The sequence below is a fragment of the Durotheca rogersii genome, assembly GCF_024521655.1.
Source record: "Durotheca rogersii strain YMJ 92031201 chromosome Unknown GGS23scaffold_6, whole genome shotgun sequence".
NCBI classification, from domain to species: Eukaryota; Fungi; Ascomycota; class Sordariomycetes; order Xylariales; family Xylariaceae; genus Durotheca; species Durotheca rogersii.
This window is the reverse complement of record NW_026251237.1, coordinates 1,820,110-1,845,688: the sequence shown is the minus strand read 5'-3', so window position 1 is coordinate 1,845,688 and position 25,579 is coordinate 1,820,110. Positions and strand designations below refer to the sequence as shown.

Below are 25,579 nucleotides of genomic sequence, written 5' to 3'. Positions count from 1 at the left end.
GGGGCGGGGGTGAAATTTGACCTCTGCTGTTGTGTCCCCCTCCCGACTCCGCGGGAAGGGAGGCGGACGGGCGAGAAGGAAATGGGAAGAGAGCCGGAAGTCTAGTAACAATGCGCCTAAAATTTCCCCCTGATCTAGCCCTACGCGCGCTCTCCGAAGCTTCCCTAAATTAGATGCGGGCCGCTCAACTAGAGGCGCCCCCCCCTCGGCCCTCCTTACCTACATGCTGCTCCGCCAAGGCTTCCTGTTTCACCAGTCGTCATCGTCGTCCCGCTTTGTCTGCATGGCGTTCTTCCTAGCCAGTAGGGCGTCAGCTAGGGAGCCCGCGAGGTTGGGTGTCGGGGTGTTGCTGCGGCTGCTGTCGGAGCCGCCGTTCGCGTTCAGGCTCATGCCTGAGTCTCTAGGTTGCAGTGCCGCGGGCTTCTTCGCAGCGGTCGGGCGTTTCGCGGGTGGCTGCGGGGGCGTGGGCTTGTTTCGGGCCGCTGCCGCGCCATTTTGCACGGGAGGAGGAGGCGGCGGCCGCGGTGCCGGCGCGGGCGCGGGCGGAGGCGGGGCAGCTTGCTCCTCGACGTAGGCCGCCGGGATCCAAGCTTGCCCTTCCGAGTTCTTTGCTAACCACCAACCTTACCAGTCATCAGCAAAAGTTATCCGGGTCGAGTCGCTTCCTTGACTTACCGTTCGTCTCCTTCTGGACGATCTCGACAATGTCTCCTACTCGAATCGTGAGCTCGTTCTCCCGTTCTCCGGCAAAGTTGTACAAAACCCTCGCAGTCAACCTCGCCCTTGCCGGCGGTGCGGCAGGCGGCGGGGGCGGCGGAGGTGGTGCGCGAACAGACGATGTCGAGGCTTGATTACGGGTATGGGTAGGTATGCTGTTTGCAACGCTTGCCGCGGGGGTTGGGATAGGCCGGCGCGCCTGAGTCTGGGCCGGCAATTGGGTCTGGGGTTGGACCGCGGCCGGTCCGCGTTTTGTGGGATTAGGGCGGGACTGCGTGATTCGGGAGGGTCTACCGCCGGGGCCGCCAGGCTTGATAAGCTTGCCACGAGTGATCGGTCGAGGGGGCACCGGCTTGCCTTTTGGCGTCGGCTTGGAGACTGACGATGGGGGCTCTCCAGGCTGCGTATGGATGGCACCGCTCTTGTAGAAATCTACAACCTGCTGCGAATCCACGAGGACCTTGACCGGCTGCATCTTTCCGGGCTTCTTGGCATATTCTATAGACTCGCCAATTTTCAAGTTGAAACCGCCGGGCATCGCTCGTTGCATTTGTGTGAATAGTTCCGTCTTCAAAACGCAGTTTAATAATGGGTCGGCTTCTTGCTGCGACCCGACACCCAGCGAAAACCAGTCGTCACGACGCGTCGAGGTCCCGATGAATTTGATAGCGCCTAGGGGAATCTGTCGTTCCGCGGTAATCTGAACTTGGTGGTTGACCAGCGCTTGCGATACGACATAGAACTTGCTAGTAGTCACGATGATGATTCGAGGGCTCGGTTTACTCGATCGACCAAACTTCGCTTCCAGAACCTCACCGCGACACGAGAATAGAACCTTCTCGTTGCTTGAAATCTGTACTGCGTTGCGGACGTGAGATCCGGGTCCGTTCGCCGCGTTGATTCCCAGGTAATCTCCCAAGAAGCGCCGAGAACCCAGTAAACTAAACCGTCTGCGTTCCTTGGACCCTTGTAGAACTTTATGGCCTTGATCACGCAGCTGGAGATACTCGGCACCGACCCTCTTCTTCCTCCAGAATCGCTGAATTCGGGTTGCCGATTCGGCGCGGTACGCTAGATACGCTCTCCACATCCGTTGGATGCGAGTCGCCATGTTGTGCCAATACCGGTCTCGCATCGTCTCCAAGGCGAACAACGTCTCTGGAGACTTGATAAACGCCTTGGTGACGCCCAACTGCCACTCATCCTTAGGAATGCTCGTATCCTTTAAGATTTGCTTTACCGCAGCCTCCTCCGTCCCTTGCCAGGTATACTCTCCTGCATAAGATGTAGCGGGGGACAACAGGAAGAACCGCTCGACAAACTTCTCGAAAGACTGACGGTACGCGAACCCGGCACGCCGAATCCTCACGTTCTCTTGGAGACCTAGATATTTGATCTGATGCAAGACATTTGGCACATTATACTCCGTCGGCGACTTATTTTCGTTCGGTTTAATGGTTCGGATATAAGAAGGCTGGCACTTCATCAAGGTGTCCACCAAGGAGTTTGCCGACGTCCTGATCCTGTCGCCCGCCGTGGGGGGCTGCTTGCGGTTGTCTTGATCCACCTGGTTCGGGAACAAGGCGTGGACGAATTGGTTCGAGCTCTGCTGGAACAGATTTTGAACTCCCTTGAGGAGTTGATCCTTATTCTTGTCCGTAATCCCTTCGACGGTGTAGCTGACGTCGCCGGCGTAATGCTTAACGATGAAGCTTCCTTGTCGAGGGGTGAGGTGAGCGTTGGACATGCCGTTGATGCTCTGCATGAAAGTGCGGTCACAGGCTGCAGGGTCGGCATGGGCTGTCTTCGTCGCATCTTTCAGCGCCGAGAAGATGCCTGGGGGTCTGATTTGCTCTATCAAATCGCACACAACCTTGTTGTCGAAGTATTTAATGGGCGTCCATTGGATCTGTTCCCGTGCGTACTCATCTTGCTCTGCCTTCAAGGTGAGTTGTATGAAAATCTGCTGGAGCTTCTCGTTGACATAGTTGATGCAGAGTTGCTCGAAGCTATTCTTCTCGAAGATCTCGAAGCCGTAGATATCCAGGATTCCGATGTTGTTGGCCGCCGCCTGGCGGGCTTTCAGAGACTGGTTGATTCTCTCAACGATCCAGTCGAAGAGATTGTAGTAGATAGCCATAGCCAGCGCATCCTTGGTTGCGTTTGCCTGCGCCGTGTTGGCCGGCGATTCGATCACCTCGCCACTTCTCGGCGTCAATATCCGAATGGTGATTCCCTTGATCAGCGCAGTGGGTGAAACCTCGAGCAGGTATGCGAGAAAGTCCACGACAGACTGGTCCGCCACGGCGGCATATCCGTCGTCGCCTTCTACGAAATGGATGTTACCGGCCCATAGAACCGCGGCGAGCATTCGGAATACGTCGTCCTGCTCGCTTTGGGATAGACCGATAATTCTCATGGCTTCTAGGGTATCTTGGAATTCGGCCAAGTCGTCGATGCCGTCCACGTCGAAACATTTGGACCGGCTAAGGTAGGCATACGTCTCGGGCTTCTGGATTCCGAACATGGTCCGGTAGTTCTCGGAAGCGCCTTTGGAGAACTGGTAGAAGATGTGGAAATTACGCTCGTTGGTAATCTGACCGACCACTCTCGTCTTTTCCAGCAAGTAGTTGGTGATATCGGCACCTACGGGCTCCCCGTTTGCGTTGAAATGTATCTGCAAGTATTTGCCGAACCGCGACGAATTGTTATTTCTTAGTGTTTTCGCGTTGCCGAAAGATTCGAGCAGCGGGTTGGTTGCCAGCACCATATCCTTGATCTGCTTGATCTCGCCGCTCTCGCCGCCCGACACGTTTGCGATGTACTGCATAATCCGCTTGGCCGCCTCGGTCTTGCCGGCCCCCGATTCTCCCGAGATGATAACACACTGGTTCTCTCTGTATGCCTTCATATTATAGTACGACGACTCGGCGATCGCGAAGACGTGTGGGGGCATCTCGAGGCGGTTCTTGCCTTTATAGGAATCGAGAACTTGGTCGGTGTAGATACCAAGGTCTCTAAAGGGGTTGACGGAAACCAGCACATGGCCGATGTAGGTGTAGATCTCCCGACCCTCGAACCGCTTCTTCAAGTTTTCGTTGATCGCTTCGTTGGACACCTTGCTTAGTAACGTTAGATCAGATACGCCTATCTCCTTCTTCTTGGTCGTCTCGAATGTGGCCTTCTTGGGTCTGGCGTCCTGCGCTCCTGCGCCGCCGGCGCGGGCGGCTCCGCCTGATTTGTCCTTCGGGCGTCTACTTATACCCTATCGACACGCACACGCGATGGTTAGCACTGCGGGATCGGCCTGTCTGACTCGTGTTCTAAGCTCACCATGTTGGGCGCTCATAGAGGGTACGGCCAAGGTGAGAGATGTCCGATATCCAATACGGAAGAGGGTATGCCGTTGGGAGATAAGGGGGGGGGTGGCCGTGGACTCGGTTTGCTGGGGAATCCGGCAAAGGAATGGAGGGCGACGTAGCCAGGCAGTGCTAGTACAAGGCTGATCTCATTATACGCCCTTACAGGGCATTACGCTTAGGACGATAAATCGATCGGTCACTGGCACAATAAAAAGGCAGTATAAGGGTAGGAAGTTGCGTTTAATGACATATCAACCTTCTCGCCAAGGGCCTATACCGTATACAATGCACTTAATTCAATTACGAAGCGACGGTGAGTGGCTGCCCGGGCGACGTAAGCCTTCAAAAAATCATGTGACCAGGTTCCTGACTAATTCTCGCCTGGGCGGGACAGCCGGTCCTGATTGGCTACCGGCCCAGTCTAATCACCGCCTCGTCGTGATCCCCGTTGTGTACCACGTAGGTACGTACATATCTACGTAAACCAGTACAATTACACAAAGCAATACAAGCTGTTAGAGTCTCGAACGGTGGACTGCTCGATCTTGGATGCCGATACCGAAACCTCACTCGCCACGGCCTAGATCTCGAGGCAGAAATGGTCCATAAAGTAATACCAATGTGCACCTAACGAAATTATCAAACACCACCTAGGTTTGTCGGATTCTTGGCGGCGATGATGGCCTGTCGCCTCACTGGCGCCGACGGTCCGGCTGCCCGGGATTGTCGTCACCCGTAATCGCTCGTGCAGTTCGCAGCCTTTCCCCGTTTCTGAGGGCCCTTTATTAGGCACCTCGCGCTCTCCGTAAGCATAAGACGTGGTGTAGTATACTCCCAAGCAGCGACGCCTCTGCCGGCAGGTACTTGGTAGAACTATCGCGGCCTAATGGAATGCCGTAGCGAGGATCGTCGTTGGTAGAGTGGCATATGAAGGACGCTCTGGTATCGAAGCGCCTGGGCAAGGGCACCCGGCTCTCGAACACGGTCCCCAGATGTCGCTCGGCGAGAAACAGGCTAGTAGACTCGTTATTTCTCCGGAATATCCTAGTGTTGTTTGAGTTAGTGAAGCTGAGCACAGAAACCTCGTCTATCGGGTCACGTACCTCGCAACACGGGTTCTCTAGCATCGCATATTCCGCTCTGGCCTTGGAACATCAGAGGAAGTAGCCTGGACATCTGCTCCACCACCTGCTCTCGCTCAGCGTGGGTTAGGTTGTTCATAGGCGATGGCAGGAATTGCGGTATCGAGGATTTGGGAGTCAGCATGGTAGCGATACTAGAGGCAAAGCCTGCGGCCCCGAGCTTCCGACCCGTCGATGATGGTAGGATCAGTAGGAGAAGCACCAACAACTTAAGTAGGTAAATAACAAAGAAGCAATCACATATCTATGGCAACGATAAGACGCTTGCCAACAGTCACCAACAGGGTTCATCGCCTGCGAGGCCTCTCTAACCTTCGCAAATCGCGCCGTCGGCCTCTTGTCTCGCTCTCCGATCCCACCGAGCTGGGTAGAGCTGAGAGAAGGGAAGGCGAGTCCGCATTCTTGGGTACCAGAACGAAGTTTAAGGAGCTGTTGCCAATTACACATATCACTAAGGGGTTCGGTATCATCTACGACCGAAGACCTACCAATAGGGACTCCTGTGCCAGGTGCCTCTCTCTCTCTCTCTCTCTCTCCATCCGTTAGGAGGAGCACTCGTATGAGCGGGAGGTAGCTGTTAGAGTTGTGTGTTTAAACGTATTGTCGTTTCGTAGATGAGCAGTGTGAAACTCCAAGTTGTCTACAAAGTTCAGTGTACGGAAAGCAGTCGGAGTATGGAGACGGTCAGGGGGGGCACATAACGATACGAACTCGAAGGAACACCCGTAGAGGCAGCCTAGGACGGCCCCGATGCCTGCGCCGATGTCAAGTTCGACTCAATGACGGCGCGCTGAAGAGGGAGACAAGTGAATGGACATTGCCGTGGCAGGCTGGGAGTTTACTGCTTAATGCAGCAAAGCCGACCAGACTTTAAAAGCATCTAAAATACCCCAGCGCACCGTCTGCGCTGCTCTTGTACATACCTATATGCAGATCAGGAGATCTAATGCTTCAACTACAAACTATGCCTACCTTGCCCCGACGGAGGTATGTTATATGCCCACTTATATTATCTACGGACGCACATTGTCTATAGATGGACATATAGGTATAATGCTTCTCTTCGAGGCATTCGTCGCCCAACTTTGACGCTTCATTACAGGCATGAAGTACCCAGGTACCTAATATCGGTACGGAGGTATGCAGATTACAGGACCTTGACGATAATACCCACGGGGTTGGCGTGGGGATGCAGGTACCTATCCCTCCTTATAATACGCAAACTAAACACCGCTACTGCGCCCCTAGATACCTGAACGGTAGGTACCTAGGTAGGTGGTGCCCGAAAGTGTTAGGTACACGTATCCGGGCCTCGTAGGGTACGGTAGGTACCTCGGGTAACCAGGTTTACCTCCTTACCTCACGCAAGCACGCAAGCCGTCTCTCGACCTTGCACTCCACATCTTCCTTGGGCTGTTGCCCACGATAAATCGTGGCATGCCTAATGCTCGCAAAACCGGATGGAGCCATCTCAACCAGACCATAAACGCTACCTCCGTGCCTTTACCCAAGATCAACTCCCTCAAATTTACCTCTTCTTAGGCTTCTGGACTTTGCGACTCTTATCACAAGTACCGACCCGAGGCAGGGTAACGATACAAGAATGGCAAATCCCACCTCCCGGCAAATTATAGGGAAACCCACCATTTGAGCACCTTATCAATATAACACGGTCCCATCGGCCTAGACCTTCGCGGGAAGATCCCGCGTTGTGTTGCAGGCGATGAGAACTAGTTTACGCCTTTCTTTCCGCGAGGACCTCAACGGCCCCTGGACACTACTACTAGGTGCATCTGAGACGTTGAGTCGGGATCTCCCCGCGAGCTAGTTACGGACTTCAACGAAAAAGGAGGGCCGCCTGCCTTCGGCGATCTAATACGCGGCTTAGCCACTTGACCGTTCGCGTACCTAGGCGTCATTGCACGGATTTCCAATAGAATTCTCTCGTAGAGAACGCGACATATTGGCCGGGAGTATGACGAGTAGGGAGAGTAGTTGTCCGGCCGTTGGGCCTAATTGATAGGCAGATGGCCGAGGAGATATCGCGGCACCCCCCTAGGCATGTTGTCGAACCGTTCTAAGGCCTTGCCGAAGCCTACGTACCGGGTCTTGAGTAGAGTATTGAGCATAGGACCTCGTAATTCGGGTAGATTGGCGGAAAGCTCGATTCCGCCTGAAAACCTTGGCTGGGGGAGTTTGTGGCATTGGGTTGGTGTACAGTCCGCTGTCAGAGACGCACGACCCATCATACGCCAGGCCACACAGCGACGGTATCTCCCACGAACAGTAAGGGAACTCACAGAGCGATCAGTAATCTCGAAAGAAGTCAAGGACCTGGTCATTTGTATATCACTAGTGACAAGGTGAAAAAGGCGCCGACAGGTTAGTTGACCTCTCTTCGTCACGCGACTGGTCACGAACATGACAAAGGTATCCTTGAGCTTGCCGAAGGTCCAGGAACCCGGACCAACATCCGCTTCCTTCCACAGAGAATGGACGAGAACAAAGTCAACAGCTCCGATCAGCCCCAACGATTTCTACAACTGAACGATCTTTCTACTTACTCATACACGTACAGGCTTGGGCAAGGATCGGACAGGGGCTAGAAGCTTGGCTTGATCCTAATATAGCTGTCCTCGCATCTCGCTAGCTGCCTACACAGCATTGGCCTATGGAAACGCAGGGGAACTCCACAACAGATGTATCACGACGGATCCGGGCACAGGCGCTAATGTTTGAAGGGCCGCCCACTTGAATTAGGGCCTTTCACGACCCCAAGGAGAAACCAAGGGGGGAAGAAAAAAAAAGTACCTACCTACTCCCGCGGACAGCCATGTCTGGAAGACGTCACGGCGGTGTTCTCGAATTCGATCAAGATACAGACCAGAAACACGCCTCTCGTCTTGGATTATTCCTATGAGTAGTCTCCTTCGTACTCACCAGCAATGCAACCTGGTTGTGATCGCCGCTATGGCGGCCAAGTGAGACAGCCAGCGACGGGATTGATTGTTTGGCCGTAGTAAGATCGGCCTAGCTGGCAACGAAACCGCCAGCTACGAAGGGTAGCCTACTGTGTCAGTGCTTCGAACTGCCATGACGTAGCGGGCAAAAGTAGGAACGGGCGTCGCCGTACTCTTCTCGCGTTCATCGTACTTGGTAGGGCTTCCTTCTAGGATAACTTGGGGGCGCTCCTCGATGGCAACGAGGGGAAAAGGGGGCAGAAGCTGGCGCGCGGTGGGGATGCGACTGTTCGGACGGCGACAGAGCCGCACACTCTGCTGCCGGGCGGCACGACCCCGGAGCCCAGGAAGAAGGCAAAATATGGGTAGGCATCGGTAACATCATACGACAAGTTCCCATCAACACGGCATGCCGGGAGCGATACAAATATATATCCAGACCTGGGGAGCGCTATCTGCGAATGGCCTGATGTCTAGAATCGTACGATGCCTTCCTCACCCTACTCAACAGCGAGCAGAGCAAGCCGATCCGGACAATACTTACCAGGTTGACAACAGGCCAGCAACGTGGGCGGCAATGTTCTGCTCTGCTTGGGCAGCCTAGATCATCCCAACGGATGTGGCTTGATAGGTCTTGGCATGGCCGTGGAGGTTCCGCCCGCAAATTCGCCAAGCATATGGGGTCTGTTCGTGAAGTAGAGGCTACCTTAGGCACTATTGGCCGACAGTGAGGACAGCGGCGCCTGGCCGATGACCGATGCTGTCTTTCGGTACATGTGCGCCTGTCTAGACTGCATATTAGCTGATATGGTCCTGGATCTCGGCTAGCCTGTGTGCCCGGACAGGGGGGCATCCAGAGAGAGAGAGGGAGAGGATCCCAAGGAAGCACGTTCTCTACAACGGGACAGGCCAAACCTCTTGTAGCCCCCCTTGAGACTTGGCTATGCACAGGGATGCCCAGGAGTCGAGGGTATCACGAATTTCCTACCGTTCCATTGGCCACGGGCAATATTTGGCATTTGGCCTGGACGAATCCGCGCTGTCCAGCAACCGCCCAGACAGCCACGGCGACCTCGCGAAAGTTCCATTATTATCACAATCCGTTGGCCTTTCACAACCGGTCTCTGGCGTCGGCGCCTATTGTACGTAGCGAAATATGTCTTGCATATTTCTACCGTGGAAATCCCCCCCGACAGACAACCGTCCGTCTCCGAGGATATGGTTCCTATTGTCATCTCCTCACCTCCACGGGTTACTGCTCTTCATGCTATAAGGGGTTTGTGCTTCTCCAAAAGCACACCCGCAACCCGCGCACGCACTCAAAGAGAATACATACATCCACATTCCGTAGGGGTCGAGAGACAGGCCCCCTCCCCTGTCGAAACACCCGAGGGCAACGCTCTCAGACGCCGCCCGTCTCAACTGTAACTCCCCACTCTTGCCAGGCTGGTTGGCTGAATACAGTACACACTTTGTTCTCTTATGAAAATCTCTACTCATCGGACGCACATCTGATACCACCGCTCTGGCTTGCGAAACGCGCCCCTTCGGTTTGATCAGCTTGAGCCATTCCACCTCAGTCGTTCGTCGCCCGTCTACGAGACCGAAAGACTTGGAGAAATCTTGCTTACCTCTTTTTCGCGAGGAAGCTTAGTCTACCCCAAGGGGAAAGCCAGAGTGGGATTGGTCTTCGAGAGGGGACAGCGACCTGGCCCGTCAGCATTCGACAAAACCGCCCCAACCAGCCAGCCAGCCAGTCAGCCATACCTTTCCCGTCTTATCGAACCAAGCAGAGGAGAAAGGGAACCGTCGAGCATCGTCACGATTAGCTTTTAAGGTTTCATGGGCCAACTGACATCCGGACTGCTCAGAGCCCCGTCCGACCCCCCTTCGATCCCCTGCACGAGTGGTCCCTAGTCTACTAGGCCAGCTCCCGGATCCTCGTACATCCATACCACCCTTGCTCCCTCTCTATTTCTCCTTTCTCCGAGGTCTCGCGCTGCCTCGCCCCGATCCTGTCATCCTTTATGACTTACTCCCCGCCCACCATCCTTTAGCCAGTGACCTTCCTTCTGCTTCCTCGCGCGGCGACTAGGACGTAGAAAGCATCCGACTCCCACTCGAGACTGTCCTTACTCCGCCATCCTTCCCTTCGTCTCCTGCTGGCTCAGATCGCTCTTTTTGTTTGATTTAGTTTGGTTCGGTTTTTATTTACTTCTTAGCACCCGCCGAAGTTGAACAATACATCCTTTTTTAATAAGCGCGACACGTTATAAAAAAAGAGAGAGAAAGAGGCCTAGCGAAAGAGGGGAAAGGGGCACAGAAACGGTCGTTTAGGAAAAGGCATCGGTCTAGTCCGCCTATCCGCTCGCTTCGAATACCTTCGTTATCAGCTACCCTCCGGAAGCGCACCATCGTAACGAACGCCGGTGCTTGTCGCAGGTCGACACTTTTACCTGGAAATTGCGTCCCGAGAGTAGGGGAATCGGGTACGATAGACCATCACCATGTCTACCGCCGAGTTGCTGAAGAAGCAGTTTACTGCGAGTAAACTTATCTTCCATTTCTTGTTCTGGGGGATGCACTGGTTCTTCTTCGGATTTGGATGGTACGTCGCTCCCGGTTGCCTGCCACGAGTATAGCTATACTAACCTGATGCGAAGGTGGAAGCAAGCGAACGACCCTAAGCTTGCGGGCTTGAATACGCTGCTTTACTCCGTCTGGATCTCGCGTGGTGCCGGCCTGGTCTTGGCGATTGACGGGACGTTGATTTTACTGCCAGTCTGCCGAACCGTAGTGAGATGGATACGGCCCAAGATCCGGTGGTTGCCCCTGGATGAGAACATCTGGTTCCATCGGCAAGTCGCGTACTCGATGCTGTTATTCACCATTATCCACACGGCTGGACATTACGTCAAGTAAGTCGTACTGCTCTATCCTCGCGGGTTCGGGATTCGAGCCGGAACTAATGGGCTACAGCTTCTTCAACGTGGAGAAGACGCAGATCCGACCAGTAACCGCCGTTGAGATTCACTACACGCAACCCGGTGGTGTTACGGGCCATGTCATGCTTCTCTGCATGCTGCTAATGTATACCACGGCACACCACCGCATCCGCCAGCAGTCCTTTGAGACCTTCTGGTATACGCACCATCTCTTCATCCCGTTCTTCCTCGGCCTGTACACCCACGCTGTCGGTTGTTTCGTCCGTGATACTGCCGACGGCTTCTCGCCTTTCGCCGGCGACCTCTTCTGGCAGCACTGCATCGGTTATCAGGGATGGCGATGGGAGCTATTCGCGGGCGCTCTGTATCTGGCCGAGCGTCTGTACCGCGAGATCCGTGCCAAGCGCAGCACTAAGATCACGCGAGTAGTTCGCCACCCGTATGGTAAGACGGCACCCGAGACACACCCTCTCTCTCTCGGCGCTAACCTCTCGCAGATGTTGTGGAAATTCAGTTTGAGAAGCCCTCGTTCAAGTACAAGGCCGGCCAGTGGCTGTTCATACAGGTGCCCGCAGTCTCGAGCTACCAATGGCATCCCTTCACTATCACGTCCTGCCCGTACGATCCGTATGTCTCGGTCCACATTCGACAAGTGGGCGATTTCACGAGGGCGCTAGGTGATGCGGTCGGTGCCGGCGGAGCGCAGGCCAAGCTCTACGAGGGAGTTGACCCTATGGGAATGTACGAAGTCGCTCTGCAGAACGGACAGCAGATGCCTAGCCTCCGAATTGACGGACCGTACGGTGCCCCCGCTGAAGACGTGTTCGAGAACGAAATTGCCGTGCTTATCGGAACCGGTATCGGTGTCACGCCGTGGGCCTCTATTCTGAAGAACATCTGGCACTTGAGGAACAGCCCCAACCCGCCCACGCGTCTCCGTCGTGTCGAGTTTATCTGGGTGTGCAAGGATACCACGTCGTTCGAATGGTTCCAGACGCTCCTGTCGTCCCTCGAGTCCCAGAGCAACGACGCGGCCCGCATCCCCGGCAGCAACGGCGTAGAGTTCTTGAAGATCCACACCTACCTAACCCAGAAGCTCGACATGGACACGACGCAAAACATCGTCCTGAACAGCGTCGGCGCCGACCACGACCCCTTGACCGAGCTCAAGTCGCGGACAAACTTCGGTCGTCCGAACTTCGCGCGGATATTCGAGGCCATGCGAGATGGTATCATGGACCGGACCTACATCAACGGCCTCGAGGGCAGCATGCAGACGACAGTCGGCGTGTACTTCTGCGGTCCTTCCGTAGCTGGTGAGTAGCCGATTTGTGACTATATACGATGACCCCCCCCCCCCCCCCCCCCCCCCCCCCGAGAAAGCCCGGAGCTCATACACTAACACACGATGACAGCCCGAGATATCCACAAGGCGGCCAAGAGCGCGACGAGAAGAGAAGTGCGCTTCCGATTCTGGAAGGAGCATTTCTAAGTGCGTGCGCGTGTATATTTGCTCGATTGATTACCTGCATGTTGATACCATTTTCCAAGATTCTTACGATACCGCAAGGATTTCCCATATAGCCTCTACATGACGATTTGATCTCGCAGCAATTCTGTGGAGACGGGGAGGCGGGCGGGACGGGAGACCATCAGCAGCAGGGCAGGGACGACAATATGAACCAGTCCAGGGGAGATAGAAAGTGGGCCTCATTTTGCTCTCTCGGATATTGAGCCAGGGGAGAGCTAGTGGGAAGAAGTTCTTCACTACGCTCTTACAAAAAAGACCCTTTACCTTAACATAATTACAGCCAAGTCGTTGTGACCTGGAGGGGAGCTTGCTGATTCGGGCCTGTGGTGACGATGATCTCTGCAGTGTATACAGGCTGGGGAATAGGTATTCATTTTTGGAGAGCGAGGAGACAGAGGAGGAAATTCCGTATACTCTTACCATTTACTGCATGACAAATCTAAGCTTTGCTTCTTTTTTTTTCGGCTGGCTATTCTTGCTTTCTATCTCGCCATCGCTTGTGGTAGGCCCGCGTCCCAGGAGACGAGGGTTTTCGGTACCCGGGGGCTTATCTAGGACTGCAAAAAAAACAGGCCCCCTCAACACATCCCATACCTCGTACAGGGGCAGCTGAGCCGGTAAGGTTAGGAAGAAAGCCCGAGGAGAGGAGAGGGGAGGGGGGACAGAAGAAAGACCGTGGCTGAGATTCCTTCTCGAATGATGCATCAGCTGATGGAGCGTACGGGATATGGGAGAGCGAGCGCCTAATAAGCGCTGGGTGGTGGCAGCTAGGATATAGATCTCTGGCGGATTTGCGACGTGCAGAGTCGCAGCCAGCTTACTACCCTTCCCCCACCCTTCCCTCCCCCCCCGGCTCAGGTGTACGTACACAGTCAATAGCATCGGCGCTTCTCCCTCACCCTAGGGGTGTGACCGGCCGATCATTGGAAAGGGGAGCGGGAGGGCTCGATACTTGGCAAGCGAGGCGTGGGCCTGTCTCAGCAGCGGACGGGTTTAGAGGCTGCGGCCCGGGCGTGTGTGTGTGTGTGTGTGTCTTTGGCGAGTAGGCGAAGGGGCCGTATGCTAGCTAGGAAACGGGAAAGGAGAAAGAGAACAGAGAGGGGGGGGGGATAGAAGAAGAATAAGGGGACGAAAGAGGAAGAAAAAAAAAAGACAGAAAGAAGAAAAAAAAGGGGGCAGAAGCTGGCGATGCTTAGACGGCGGGTCTCAGCTGGCCGACCCACGCGGGAAGGAAGGCCGATTGCCGTCGACTACGGAAAGGGAGCGGTGATATTCATTCCAAGTGGGCGCTCCCGTCGGCAGATCGCGCTCGTATTCCGAGATGAAGAAGCGTAGATTCGGTGGATCTTGGGTTGATGGATTATAAGTAGGCACGTAAGTAGGTAGGTAGGTAAGGGAAGAAGAAGTTGGACGGGCGCAGCTTGGACCGGACTCGACGGGCGCCGCCGCTCCCTCTCGAGATATGCCCCCCCTCCTCTCTCTCTGTGTGTATATGTGTCTCTATCTAGATATATCCTACTCCCACCGATGCAGCTGCGCATGCAGGCAAGTATGCACGTTCGCATGCATGTAGGCAGACGGCGATGGGCGCCCCGGCGACGTGCCAATGCGACGCTGGCCAGCGTGCCCGCATGTCGCATGCACCTAACCCAGCGGGGACACACACACACTCGTAGTAAGCGTGGCGGGCTATATTAGGCACGTAGGCGTGAGCGCGAGTGCATGTATGTAGGTAGGTATCCAGCGGGATACCTATAAATAGATAGGTATATTCCCCGGGCGCGCTCCCTCACGGCACGATACGACGGGCAACCCTGCCATCGACGATGCGCGTTGGGGTGGCGCACTCAGCAGCGGCTTTGCAAAGCACCCAGCCTCGCGCGGGACTGCGACGCATGGTCATGGCACGATGCGCCTGCGCAGCGGGCCAAGACAACGCGTCGCCGTCGCCTCTGGAGCCGGGCCTCGGCCTGCCCGGGCGTGATGGGCGACGGGCGCGGGAACGGCGTCTCGGAGGCACTTCGACGACCTGGTCTCGGATGCGATGCTGGGGGTGCATCGAACGGGTTGGGCCGGCTGGCCGTCTCCGGTCCGATGGCGTCCCGCTGCCGCCGGCTACTGCCGTTGCCTTGTTGCTGGTTTCTGCGGCGTGGGCGAGCGGGTAGGTATGTAAATGCCGCGGCGGAGGCGGTGATAGGTAGCGGGAGATGTGGTGGGAATCTACTGTCTATCTACCCTAGGTGCCCGGCATAATGTGTAGATATGCTATAGCCGGTGGTTAGCAGTACCGCACCCCGTGCGTGCTGCTGCGTTTTGGCCGTCGCTGGATGGATGGGCTTGGGTGACCTGGTGCGAGTTGCCTATACCTACCTACCATTACCTACCTGTACCTAATACGCCGTCAACCCGTGACACCGACCCCGTGCTGGCCTCAGGTAGGTAACCAAGACACCTTAGCTACCCAGGATAGACTGCATATGGACACCTAAACTCGCTGTAGTTGGTTCACTTGCCTGTACGAGTCTCTCGCCAACGGGAAAGGCAGGCAGGCCGATCTCCGCGTCTGCCTCAGGTATCTTCCAGGCTATGTGCGTAGATACGCAAAGCGAGGTGACTGTCGTGGTATGCAAGCCGCTCTCCTCGTCTGCTCGTGTATGCGGCGTACCGGTGAACACGGCAAGATGCGACAGCGGATGCTCCTATGCGACGGCGATGATGACATCGCGGGGTGGGAGGGCGGAATCGGAGGGTGGCCGACGCCGATGCGGACCCACCACGCTCTTCTCGTATCTTTACTTATCTAGGTATTTGCCTATTTATTCTTTTTATTTTTTATTTTTTTCGTCCTTTGGCTTGGCTCTGATGACGAATCTGTCTATCAACGCTGGCTGACGGGTGCCATTGGCCAATCTGCGAGCTCCTCCACCCTCAAAATCACTTCGTCCTTTGGTGCTGACCCGTCTCGGCTACAAGTAGTGTTCCCTGTCCACTCTAGGCGGTTCGTTCTCCTATGTAGGTGCTGCTAGCATACTTGTATAGGTGCTCGGCCATGTCTCCCGACGCCAGCGATAGCGAGGCCGACGAGGCGGCAGCGCTGCGACCCCGCGATGCCACCGAGTCCACACCGCTCCTGACGGGCTCGCAGCCTCTGGTTTCTTCCATTGGCGGCGGTGACGGCGACGACGGCGATAACGACAACGACAACGACGACGATGACCACTGGGGGTCCGAGCTGCGGCTTCTCGTCAAGTACTCGCTCCCGCTCGTCGCCACCTACCTCCTGCAGTACTCCCACTCCGTCATCACCACCTTCGTCGCCGGCCACCTCAGCTCCGACGACCTCGCCGCCGCCAGCATCGGCATGACCACCATGAACATCGTCGGCTACGCCGCCGTCGAGGGCATGGCCACCGCCCTCGACACCCTGTGCGCCCAGGCCTACGGCTCCGGCAACCTCGCCGGCGTCGGCCTGCACGTCCAGCGCATGCTGCTCTTCGCCGCCCTCGCCATCCTGCCCATCGGCGCCTTCTGGGTCTTCTCGCCCGCCATCCTCGGCCTCTTCGTGCGCCAGCCCCACCTCGCCGCCGCCGCCGGCTCCTTCCTGCGCGTCAGCCTCGTCGGCCTGCCCGGCTACGCCGCCTTCGAGGTCGGCAAGCGCTTCCTCCAGGCCCAGGGCAACTTCGGCGCCGCCATGGTTGCCATCCTCCTGTGCGCCCCCGCCAACGCCGTCCTCAGCTGGTACTTCGCCTTCCCGCTCGGCATGGGCCTCGACGGCGCCGCCCTCGGCGCCGCCCTCGCCAACGACCTGCGCCCCCTGCTCCTGCTCGCCTACGTCCTGGCCCCGTGCGGCCGCTGGTCCCGCCGCTGCTGGGGTAGCGGCCGCGGCTTCTCGCGCGACGCCCTCACCGGCTGGGGCCCCATGGTCGGCCTCTCCGTCGCCGGTACCCTGGTCAACCTCGGCGAGTGGGCCGCCTTCGAAATCGTCACCTTCAGCACCTCCTACCTCGGCACCGAATATCTCGCCGCGCAGTCGATCCTGACCACCATCTCCGTCGTCGCGTGGCACGTGCCTTTCTCCGTCAGCGTCGCCGTGAGCACGCGCGTCGGGCACCTCATTGGCGCCGGGCGGCTCGCGCGGGCCCGCCGCGCCGCCGCGCTGTACGCGGTGGTCTTCGTGGCCATCGGCGCGGCCGACGGCGCGGCCATGTTCGCGCTGCGCGACCGGCTGCCCGCGCTCTTCTCGGACGACGCGCGCGTGCGCCGGCTGGCGGCGGGCAGCATGCTGGCCGTGGCGGCCTTCCAAGTCATCGACGCGGTCATCTGCTGCACCAACGGCCTGCTGCGCGGCCTCGGCCGCCAGTCCGTCGCCGCCTGGGTCGTCTTCGCCGTCAACTACCTCGGCGCCGTCCCGCTCGCCGTCTGGCTCGAGCTCGGCTCCCCTACCTGGCGGCTCGACGGCGCCTGGGCCGGCCTCGGCGCCGGCATGGTGCTCATCGCCGTCGTCGAGGCCCTGTACATGAAGGCCCTGCGCTGGCAGGACTGCGTCGCGAGCGCCAAGATCCGGGAGGGCATGTAAGATGGCTCCGTGCAAGTTATATGTATTTTTGTATTTTTGCGGCACTTCGGTGAAGCGTACGCTTATTCGAATCTCTGCGTGGAAGTGCGAACCCGCACATACAGCCAAGCTGTTGGGCTCTGGCCACAGTAATAGTCCGGGACGAGAGAGGGTCCTGCATGGACTTCGTGGACACGTGTGCGGGTGGGAGGTAGGTAAGTAAGGGAGGGTTATGAGGGGTCGGGACCAAAGGGTAGGAGGCTGAATAGGCCGTACGTAAAATACGGCATGTAGATCTTTTGGCACAGTATCTGGTTAACAATTCATACCTAGGCAGATAACCTCCCCTAAGATGACACCAGTCTGTAAGAAGCTCCGCGTCGCTCGCGCAGCCGTGTGACGAGTGATGCTAGAAGTAGTCCCGATTTCTTTGCGACCCGATATCTCTATCGTTACATGGGAATTCTCCCCGTATGCATATTCATATGCATACATGAATAATGGCCTATGGCGTATTACGCATACCTACATGCGCCATCTCTAGGCTAGGAACGAAAAGCGAGGCGTGAGCGGTCTGGCGGCTGCGCGCGTCGGTCCGAATCCGCCCGCGTCCAACTGTCGTTCACCTGGCGGACGAGTCTTGTCTTATCTTCGTCCTCGCTGACTTTTTATGCACCTCCAACGCGGGAACGGCGGCACCACCCCCGCTACTACATCGCCTACCTGCCCCATGGTTACCATACGTATATCCCCCACGCCCCCCCCCGCCAACCAATACGTAGGTGGGCGTCATTTTCGGCCGCGATCGCGAACTGAGAGAAGGAAAGAAAGAAGCCTAAAGCAGAGACGATGGTGGCTTGTAGCCTGTGCGGGCTCTCGACGCCGGTCGTCGAGCCCATGGTCGACTTGGCTCAGGGTTGGGCGCCCTACTACCGCGCCGTGTACCGTGTCGAGCCCGCGGGCCCCCGCAGCGTCAGCGGCGTCGGCGGCGAGGACGGCCCGCCGCGCCTGTCCGGCGTCGGCTTCCACTGGGGCACTGACAGTGAATATCTGCTGCCGGCCGAGGCGCACCGCCGCTTCGACGACCCTGGCCTCGACCCGGCCGCGCTGGTCGCCGTGCGCGGCGCTTGGGTCCCGTCATACGAGCTGCCGGCCGCCGGTGCGCTCAGCACCCTAGGTTCCCTCGCTGCGCAGCTGGCGCTGACACCGCCGCGGCCGCCACCCCGCGCCTTAACCGCCTGCGGCTTCTTTTTCCACGACGCCTGCTGGCGCGTGCTGACCCAGGCCACGGCCCCGGCCGAGGTCGACGTCGCTGCGCTCTGGCGCGTTCTCGTCTCCGTGCCGTGCGACTACCACGGCACCGTCAACTGGGGCCACAGTTACAGCAGCCTTTACGAGTGCCGCCGCATCCGCGCCCGCGCCCCCGGCGGCACCTACCTCGCCCCCCGCTCCGAGGAGTACATAATCCCCAGCGCGCACTCGGACCCGCTGGACGTGCCGGAGCTGTGGAAGTTGGTCGTCGCTGCTAGGGCGCCGCGCCACGATGCGGGTAGTGGCGGCGGCGAGGTCGTGACCGAGGCCGTGACCGAGGCCGAGGATGGGGAGCAGCCGGAGGAGGCGCAGAGGACGAGTATCGCCGGAGCGGATGGCGGGGATCCCTCCGCCGGCGAGGACCCTTTCTTCGCTCTGCCGGCCGAGCTCCGGGTCATGCTGCTCACGCAACTGTCGACGCCGGATGCGGCGCGGCTGCGGCTGGCGTCGCTGGCGATGGCCCGGACGCCGCTAACGCAGGGTTTCTTCCGGAGCCGGTTTTGGCCCGAACGCGAGCTTGGCGTGGTGTTCGACGGGTTCCTGCTCGGCGCTGCGGAGCGGCGGGGGCTCGACTGGCGGGGGCTGTTCGCGGCGGCGCGGCGGCGCACGCGCGACGGCCTGCACAGCCTCAGCGAGCGCAACCGCTTCCACCTCTGGCACAACACGGTCTGGCCGCTCGCGTGCCTGCTCGACCAGGTCCGCCGCCTCGACGAGTGGCCCGGCCAAGACTACGGCATCGCACTGGGGATCCCCGACATGCGCCCCGCCGCCGCCGACCGCGCCGAGGCCGCCTGCGTGCGCAACGATCTCGACTACTACCCCCCACGCGACCAGCTCGTGACCCACATCAGCTTGTTTCCGGCCGACGTGCGCGCCATCCATGTCTCCATAGTCACCGCCTTCGGTAAGCAGTACGTGGCGGGGCTGCGCTTTACGTGCGCTGGCGGCGCTGACGTCGAGATCGGCTACATCACCCGGGGGGCAGAGCACACTCTCCCGGTCCGCGGTATGTGGCGGGGCTTCTACGTCTCCTCGGGCTACTACGGGCTCCACGGCCTCCAGCTTGTGACGAGCGCGCAGTCCGAGTTTGCGAGTGGGGTCGGCGACCTCGCCAACTACCCGCGCGATCTGGTCGTCTTCCAGCCCAAGCTCCTCGATACGGGGAAGAGGACGATCGTGGCCTATTTTGACGTGGGTCCTCCCCTTGCCTCCCCCTTTCCTCGGATGAGCCGATAGAAGGGGGGGAGGCGAGAAAAGACCTCCTTCTCTTTCTCCTGCCTCTCCAACCCTCCTTTTTCTTCCCGAGGGCTGACATTTGGATAGCAATTTCGGATGAAAGCATTAGTTTTCCGTTCTGACCCATGAACCGGCCGATCCGCGGTGCTTTACGCGACGGGCGTGTTGCAAACCTGTAGGAGCGTCTCGGGCATCGGCGTGTTGATGTACACCCTATGGAGCCTTTCGAAGGGGCTGCACATCCAGATGCGGTAGACCGGATAGTGAGAAGCGATACACCCACCTGCCTAAAGGTCTATAGCTAATGGTGCTAACAATTCCGTAGGGTGCTTCCCGTGGCGGTTCGTAGATAGTAAAAACTATAAGAAAAAAGCACCGTAATGAATAGTATGGAGGTCAATAGAGCAACCGCCCTGTGTTGAGCGTCGTAGTGAGGCAAGGTTCTACGCCGATCCTGCCTTGGTTAGAGAGACGGTATTATCCGTCCCTCTATTCCTACTAATGCAACGAAAAGCACCCGGCACTATAAGAACGCTATGAATTTGGTATCCCAATGCCGACAGTAACTCGGTGTGAGGAGGGTGGAGGGTGGTATCACTCTTCAGAAACTGTTCGCCGGCTCTCCCGGAGGGGGAAGCTCGAGCATGCAACTGTTCCCCAACATATTGATCCATTTGCCTAGTACACCTGCGTGACAGTGCTTGAGGTGCTGGCGGAAGTGATCCGCGCGATAGAACCTCTTCTCCGCGTCGCACTCGCCGAATCTGTGAGCCTCTTTGAGGTGGGCGCACCGGTAGTCCCAGTCCTTCTCGTCGACTAGCCTGCTCGTACCATCTCCCCCGTTGCGGCCAAAGTCCTTTCCGCAGTACCCGCACGTATCGGCGACTCCCGGTTGGCTGACGCTCCCATGGAAAACGCCCTTGTAGCCGATCTTTAGAATCGCCGAGCACGACCAGGCATGTCTTCGCAAATGGAGACTATTCTGGTGCCTCTCCGCTTCGTTCTTGGACTTGAAACGGCTACCGCAGTAGGAACACTCGTGCTGTTTCCCTGTTGCGTGGGCTCTGCACAGACAGTTAGTCTGTATTCCGCACGCACCTAGTCGCCATGAAGGGGGACATACCTCAATTCTTCGATGGTATCGAATCTCTTGGGTCTTTTAGGGCAACAATCGCAGACTAAGGGCTCCCGAGGGCTGTCGGCGGCGTCGTTAATCTTCTCATTGGTCGAGCCTCGCTTATTGAGCGTCCTCGATATTTCTACCAGACTCTCATTGCTGCTTTTGTAGTGCAGTCTCGGCCGATGCCCCTTCGAAGGGCCGAAATAATCAAAGTGATCTCGACCGTCGGGGGGACCCGTCCCATACACCATCAGGCCCTCCGCGCTTCCACTCCATCTAACGGAGCTACTGGTTTCGTACGCGACCGAATACGCAGAGGACACCGGAGATGCGGGGCTTCCCAATGAAACCCCGCGGCTTCGTATGTCTCTGTTATCCGGCATGCTAGAAGAACTTCCGTTTCGTCGAATGAACTCAACATCTTTTAGAAGCGATCCGGCGCGTCTCTTGGCGCCAGACCTAGCTTTGACGGGGACCAAGGATTGATCTTCGGATCTTGCTGATGTAGCAAGCTGGAGGGGGGTTTGCCTTAGAGGTAATGCTGGTGGAACCGCGTTGCTTTCGGCCGCCCTCCTAGGTCTTCTTATCGACACGGGCCGGATGTCTCCCTGTGTATAGGTAGTAAATATCATATCACAATCGTGATACAAGCGCCTCAAGTAGTCGATAGAACTTCCAATGTCGCGTACCCCTTGTTCTCTAAAGAGAGCTTTCTGGGCCAACCGGTAGTATTTAATAAGTCTCAGATCCATATTCGGTGGCTCCTTGTCAAGTGACCAAGTCGACACCAGGGGGTCGAATGAAGCGGATGAAGCGTCAAAAACCTCCAAAGAAAGGAGGAGGTAGGCTGGACAAGCACACCGGATCTCCGAGTCGGGCTCCGAATGGCCTTGGGCCTTGAAATGGCTTTCTACGAACAGGATGGTTCGGCGGACGTAAGACTGGATCCAGAGGCTGTAGAACGTCGACAGCCACCATCTTTTATCATTAAGCCGATTCTCTTTCCGGAATATTACCTTTGATAGTTCATTCGTAAATGATTTGATGTTCGCGCCAAGCTTAAGAAACGGTTGGGCCTGGCAATCGCCGAGAGTGCAGCCGTTATGTAGCTGGGATAGCGGAACACCACCGCCAAGGAGTCGTAGTATTTCGATGCAGTTCCGGAAGCACTCGATAGCCATCGGGATGATGGGCGACTAGGGAAAGGGGTTAACCCAATGCAAGGCGTGAAGGCGAGAAGTGTTAAGCTTACCAGGCCATACTCCTTTTCGTAGGTAATAGCTGCCTTGAGGACTTCGAGGGTATCCTCAACCGAGTCAATACACAAGATATTCTTGGCCGACGGGATATCAACAAGTCCCCAGGCTATGTGTATGACATTCGCATCGATGTCGTGTCTCCGAGAAAGTGGAATACTGGTCACGGTAACTAAAGGCAAACACAAAATATCTAGTACCACCTTGTCAAACGAATCCTTTTCTGACGCAAAGATAGCATCAAGGCGACTCGACGCGTCCTCGAGACATAGTTCGGCGGTATAGTCTATCGGAGTCTCCGGTACTTGCGGGGAGGCGCCGATGGATTCTTCGATGTTGGCCTCTCGAGTAGCATTGGCCTTTGGGCAAAGCATCACCGGAGACATGTAATCCAAAAGGGAGCCGCGCTTGCAACCGATGGCCTGCCACCTGGACTTATTGTTCATGGCTGGCCTAGTACAAGCTTTGCAAGGTTGTTCCGAGTCACACTGGTTGTTGTTTAGCATTCGCCTTGCCCAATAGTTGACTCAATTGCCATACCCCCTTGCGTAGGATCTTGCACCTCCAACATGCCCCGACATCCTTAAGAGTGAGCGTCGACCCAGGCCAGGGGCCTCGGCGTAACAAGGAGGGCGCCACTCGCGGGCTATTCGAGCCAAGGCCCAGCTCACCCCCCAAGTCGTAGTCGTGTATATTAGTTCCCGAAGAGTGATAGCCCGTTTCTCTCCACGAGTCGTAGCTCCCTACCCCACGATCAGAATTTTTTTTACTCGGTCAGTACCTAAGCTGCCGTCTTAGACGACCGGCAGAAATTTCACTTACTGGGTCGAGAATCGATACCCATCTCAACGCTGCCGCATAGGTGCGAGGATGGTTCGTTTGTCTTGGGAATACTGTAATGTTGATTCCTGGCGTCATTGCCGAACTCCCACTGTAGAAGGGGTGAAGATATAGGATCTTTAAAAGCGGTAGTTAGGCCTGGAGCTGTGCCTTTCTGCTGGGCATACCGTTCAAGGGAAGGTCTACCACTCCCCCCCTTCTGCAGCCGTATTACCCCGACGAAAGGATCGTAGGCATAGTCGAGGTCGAGCTTTGCGGCAAGAGCCTGGATCGTAGCCTGCTTGGGGGGGTCGTAGCCCTCTAGGTCGAGGCGGCGGGCGGACGGATTGTTCGCGAAAAGCAATAACGACGTGTCTTCATTGAGGACGCTGGGATTGTTCCTATCTGAGCAGCCTGAGTCGCAGGTACCAACTGTTGATATCGTTAGGACTGGACTTACCCAAGGACGGAGGCCCACCCAGTCCCTCCAGCTCAGCGTCACCACTGCTCGGCCGGTTACGGTCGGGCCCGCCTGAGTCGAAGGTGCCACCCGAAACGAGAGGGGCATCGAGCTGGTGAGCCCCAAGGTCTCCCATCAACGCATCAATCCCGGGAAATTCGACAAGGTCCATCTCGAAAGAAGGCCATATCGAGGAATTGGGCAAACCACCGAAGCTGACGTCGTCCAACGGTGCAAGGTCGTCCCGCATATTAGTAGAATGTATCGGATGACGCCAGACAGTGACGCGAGCGAACGCCCCGCCGATGACCAAGAGCCGAATATAATATGAGATAAAGGAAAGACCAACAGGTTGCACGACACACGTAACACGTAGATCTAGCTCATGGGCTTGAGGAAAGACGCGCGTCCGGTTCGAATGAGCGAGTTCGTGCTGGTCGAGACGATCTGAAGAGATCGATTTCTCGACCCAGCGACCGGCTGGTAGGGTAAGTAGGGTCAATAGGGCTGGTAGGGCTGACGAGGGGTTCCCATCAACAATGGCTTAGCGTCGGTCGGTAGCGTTCTCACATCGCAAAGCCGGCCAATCCGGTGATGGTAATGGCCAATATATATATGCACCCACCGCAGGCACCCCTAGCGGACGACACAATCCTTATAGTAGGCAGCGGCCTTACGGCGCCGGGTCGGTGCACGAGACGGACCCGTGACGTCCCCTTCGCTTGAGATTGGCCCTGCGATGGAACGAGTATGCATTCCAGTCGGCCGCTCCGCCACCGCCGTGCCCTACCCGTTATGACCGGGCGGGCCAGGTTAGGCGTACTTGACTCACTAAGATAGACGAGAACGGCGGGAATAGATTATATAGGGCATGTGGGAATTCGGTCGTGGGTAGGTTAGCTTTCTCGAGCCTCTCTTGTGCGTATTGTTACTCATAATTCAGAATCATGGCATCGCGTTCACCGGTCCCAAATGACTTGCATGGTGTCGGCGAGTGGGCCCAAATCACCCAGACCCCTCCTCTACAGGCGCTTGGCACCGAAGATGCGGTTGCTTTGGACATTGACAGCGCCGCGGGATTGGACGTTGCCGATCTGCCGAAGGCATGGGAGCCAGTGTTTGAACTCGATTTCTGGCATAAGCCCGACCAAACCCTTTCGGTTAACGACGGACTCAGACCTCGATCCTCGACTGAGACCAGACCTTCAAGCGGCTGTGTGGCCCAAACACCGTCATCGTCCTCGACAACCTCGTTGCAACGTGTAGCCGGCGCTATGCTGGCACTAAGTTCTGACCAGACCGACCCGACTTCTAGTGAACGCCACAGAGCCGGAGACACCGGCGCTGACTACGCGAATGGTAGTGAGTCTTGTACCCATTCGCAGAATCGTGTGGCTCTCGCCTGCCGAGTGAAATATGACAGACCCCAGGGCAGAGTCAGCAGGAGTCATGGCTCTCCCGGAAAGGTCTCTCTGAAGCAGCCGATAATTTGTCGGCCACGCCAAGTTTCCCGTTCGACGAGTCTTCAATCGATTACACACAAGGCGAGCGCTGCATAAACTTGGTGGATATAGCGGGAATGATATTCATTGCGGTATGTAGCAAAGGGTATGGGAGAAGTGAGGGTAGAAAGAATAGGTAGGGAGGAGGATTGGACCAAAGATTACTACCTACAAGGACAACCCAAGCGGAACCTCCATTTTGGGACGGAACGGGCCGGGCCGGGCCGACAAGCAAATCTTTAATTCTCCTCTTGCGGATGTACTCCTTAATTACCGATACCTACTCGCGAAAATCTCACTGATTCATATTTTCTGATACTTACCTACCTACCTCTTGGGTACCTCCTAAGGAAGATAACCGGCGTCAGTTTGCCTCTACAGTGAGGTAAGTAAGTACCATGTAGTTAGATGCGCATCCGATTGAGTCAATATTATGGAATTGTGATTATGAGATGCTTAACAGACCTTGCCTACCCTAAGTACCTTGGGTTAGGAGGTACCTGAACTGAATACCTAAATTGGGTGTTACCTTGAAAGCCTCGCGATCAATGCGCAACCCTGATCATTACCTAGGTTTCTGCCGGGAGGATATGCCTTTTTGATGCCGACGTCCTTCCGGGTAGCCTCAAATGCGAGCCTATCACCGCGATGCAGCGAAGAGAG

General features: G+C 56.8%; 5 protein-coding genes across 5 annotated transcripts; 3 read left to right on the top strand and 2 right to left on the bottom strand.

Moving 5' to 3' along the window:
* Positions 1–105: 105 nt before the first annotated feature.
* GGS23DRAFT_468755 (P-loop containing nucleoside triphosphate hydrolase protein) lies at positions 106–4,613 on the bottom strand. The gene is made up of 3 exons (XM_051514198.1): positions 4,051–4,613; positions 676–3,982; positions 106–623 (listed from the first exon to the last, which is right to left on the bottom strand). Exons 1-3 carry the CDS (start codon positions 4,051–4,053, stop codon positions 250–252), a joined length of 3,684 nt encoding a protein of 1,227 aa, XP_051373632.1. The 5' UTR covers positions 4,054–4,613; the 3' UTR covers positions 106–249.
* A 6,075-nt stretch (positions 4,614–10,688) lies between these two features.
* GGS23DRAFT_595612 (putative FAD binding protein) lies at positions 10,689–12,618 on the top strand (the record flags this gene model as incomplete). Its single annotated transcript, XM_051518341.1, has 5 exons — positions 10,689–10,789; positions 10,845–11,099; positions 11,161–11,570; positions 11,624–12,442; positions 12,542–12,618. The coding sequence occupies 5 exons, from the start codon at positions 10,689–10,691 to the stop codon at positions 12,616–12,618; spliced, it is 1,662 nt and encodes a 553-aa protein (XP_051373631.1).
* Positions 12,619–15,442: 2,824 nt separating this feature from the next.
* On the top strand, positions 15,443–17,786 carry GGS23DRAFT_619628 (MATE efflux family protein). Its single transcript, XM_051521027.1, has one exon. The coding sequence runs from the start codon at positions 15,707–15,709 to the stop codon at positions 17,231–17,233; it is 1,527 nt and encodes a 508-aa protein (XP_051373630.1). The 5' UTR covers positions 15,443–15,706; the 3' UTR covers positions 17,234–17,786.
* Position 17,787: 1 nt separating this feature from the next.
* GGS23DRAFT_468608 (uncharacterized protein) lies at positions 17,788–20,059 on the top strand. The gene has a single exon (XM_051514197.1). The coding sequence runs from the start codon at positions 18,062–18,064 to the stop codon at positions 19,757–19,759; it is 1,698 nt and encodes a 565-aa protein (XP_051373629.1). The 5' UTR covers positions 17,788–18,061; the 3' UTR covers positions 19,760–20,059.
* On the bottom strand, positions 20,060–23,664 carry GGS23DRAFT_619624 (uncharacterized protein; the record flags this gene model as incomplete). Its single annotated transcript, XM_051521026.1, has 6 exons — positions 20,060–20,823; positions 20,883–22,075; positions 22,132–22,623; positions 22,676–22,878; positions 22,958–23,359; positions 23,415–23,664. 6 exons carry the CDS (start codon positions 23,662–23,664, stop codon positions 20,361–20,363), a joined length of 3,003 nt encoding a protein of 1,000 aa, XP_051373628.1. The 3' UTR covers positions 20,060–20,360.
* Positions 23,665–25,579: the final 1,915 nt, after the last annotated feature.